Source organism: Delphinapterus leucas, chromosome 11 (genome assembly GCF_059928025.1).
Source record: "Delphinapterus leucas isolate spDelLeu-1000000601 "Yukka" chromosome 11, BTC_Dleu_Yukka2, whole genome shotgun sequence".
NCBI classification, from domain to species: Eukaryota; Metazoa; Chordata; class Mammalia; order Artiodactyla; family Monodontidae; genus Delphinapterus; species Delphinapterus leucas.
The window spans coordinates 80924801-80927328 of NC_143139.1; the positions used below are offsets into that span (position 1 = coordinate 80924801).

The 2528-nt window shown below is 45.2% G+C and overlaps 1 protein-coding gene across 1 annotated transcript; it reads left to right on the top strand.

Annotated features, from left to right (window-relative positions):
- Positions 1-317: 317 nt before the first annotated feature.
- GARIN6 (golgi associated RAB2 interactor family member 6) lies at positions 318-1384 on the top strand. Its single transcript, XM_022599873.3, has one exon. It carries the CDS (start codon positions 470-472, stop codon positions 1139-1141), a length of 672 nt encoding a protein of 223 aa, XP_022455581.1. The 5' UTR covers positions 318-469; the 3' UTR covers positions 1142-1384.
- The last annotated feature ends 1144 nt before the right edge of the window (positions 1385-2528 follow it).

Here is a 2528-nt window from a genome sequence, read left to right on the forward strand (position 1 = left end):
GTCTAACCCTTTCTGAAAGCAATTTGTCAGTACGTATTAAGATCCTTAGATCCACCCATGGGAGGAGAGGTGGTCTGCTGATCTGTGGCAGTGTGGCCTTGTGAGGGGTTTAGGCCTAGTTGGAAGCTACAGTTTCTGGAGGAGAGGTGCAGTGGAATTACGACTGAATACCAATATCTGTGCACATCAACATCTGTGCACCCTGATATCTACTGGGGCCCCAGCCTCTGCATGTCCTGACATCTCCATGCTCTAGGCAGGGCACAGTCAGGTCCAGGAGCAACTGTCTCTAGCACTGAGCAGTCAGTAATCAGCTCCCCCACCCTGTCCTCAGTCACTCAGAGACAAAGACTGCAGAAGACCACTGCTAACCCACCTGCCAGAGAGACCAGGGAAACAGGACGCCCTGCAAGGTGTGGTAAGGAAGGTGCAGAGGAGCCTCTAGGAGCTGTCTTGATAAAAGATAGCGATGAACAGCCAATATACATTACCATACTACAAAGCCGAAGGCAGCCTTGCAATGAGCAAGTTTAATACCTCCATGGGTAAACTGCAGCAACACCTGTACAAGGGGGAGTACCCTATATTCCACTATGCACCCGTGTTTGAGAGTGACTTTATACAAGTCAGCAGAAAAGGAGAAGTGATTGATGTGCATAACTGGGCCCAAATGGTGACTGTGGGCATCGTTCGTACCAGCCCCCGCCTCACACTACCTGATGTCATGCTGCTGGCCCGACCAGCTGCTATCTGTGATGACTATAACAGATATGGCCCTGACACCCAGGAAAGAGGTAAAAAGCCTACACAGATCTTAGAGCTAACCAGGCTGCTTCCCTTGAAGTTTGTAAAGATATCCATCCATAACAGTAAAAAACAACAGCTCCACCTGAAGCTTACCACTGGCCGCTCTTTCTACCTTCAGCTGTGTCCTCCTTCAGATACAAGAGATCTTTTTATTCAGTGGGAAAACCTCATTTACATCCTGAGACCACCAGTGGAGGCTTCCAGCAGCACCCAGGTCATTCCAGCTAGGGACACTCTGGACATAACTGGGTTTGAGGAAGAGAGTAAGGGCCCAGTGGTAAGCACTCCGCAATCTCTAAAAGATGAGGCCAAGGTGCTTAGGGAGAAGAGCTAAAGGTCCTGCAGAGGCTTTGGTACACAGGCTCACCTGGAAAATACATGGATTTTTGGAAGGACTCAGGGCCAAATGAGCCTCATTTGGAGGCCATGGCACACTGAGGAGGTTCCTAGTACTTCTCCAAAGTGTTTCCCAAGGCTGTATTTCAGAGATTCCTTAGCTGTCAGCAACCCTTAATTTCATATCAAATATTGTATTGCCATCTGCAGCAACCTGACCATTCAATCTATTCTTTTTTTTATGTTTCTCTAGCTTTTCTCATTTTTTTTATTGGAGTATAGTTGCTTTACACTGCTGTGTCAGTTTCTCTATACAGCAAAGTGAATCAGCCACACATATACATATATCCCCTCTTTTTTGGATTTCCTTCCCATTTAGGTCACCACAGAGCACCGAGGAGAGTTCCCTGTGCTGTACAGTAGGTTCTCATTAGTTATCTATTTAATACATAATAGTGTATATATGTCAATCCCAATCTCCCAATTCATCTCACCCCGCCTTCCCCCTTGGTATCCATACATTTGTTCTCTACGTCGGTGTCTCTATTTCTGCTTTGCAAATAAGATCATGTATACCATTTTTCTAGGTTCCATAGATAGATAGATAGATAGATAGATATAGATAGATAGCTATCACATTAATATACGATATTTTTCTCTTTCTGACTTACTTCACTCTGTATGACAGTCTCTAGGTCCATCTACATCTCTGCAAATGACACCATTTTGTTCCTTTTTATGGCTGAGTGATATTCCATTGTATATATGTACCACATCTTCTTTATCAATTCATCTGTTGACGGACATTTAGGTTGCTTCTATGTCCTGGCAATTGTAAATACTGTTGCAATGAACATTGGGATGCATGTGTCTTTTTGAGTTATGGTTTTCTCTGGGTATATGCCCAGTAGTGGGATTGCTGGGTCATATGGTAGTTCTATTTTTAGTTTAAGGAAACTCCATACTGTTCTCCATAGTGGCTGTATCAATTTACATTCCCACCAACAGTGTAAGAGGGTTCCCTTTTCTCCACACCCTCTCCAGCATTTATTGTTTGTAGATTTTTTGATGATGGCCATTCTGACTCGTGTGAGGTGATACCTCATTGTAGTTTTGATTTGAATTTCTCTAATAATTAGTGATGTTGAGCAGCTTTCCATGTGCCTCTTGGCCATCTGCATGTCTTCTTTGGAGAAATGTCTATTTAGGTCTTCTGCCCATTTTTTGATTGGGTTGTTTTTTGGGGGGTTTTTTGCGGTATGCGGGCCTCTCACTGTTGTGGCCTCTCCCGTTGCAGAGCACAGGTTCTGGAGGCGCAGGCTCAGCGGCCATGGCTCACGGGCCCAGCCGCTCTGCGGCACGTGGAATCTTCCCAGACCGGGTCA

Excerpts from the sequence above, each read along its gene's own strand:
- GARIN6 (XM_022599873.3), top strand. The coding sequence starts at position 470 with ATGAACAGCCAATATACATTACCATACTACAAAGCCGAAGGCAGCCTT.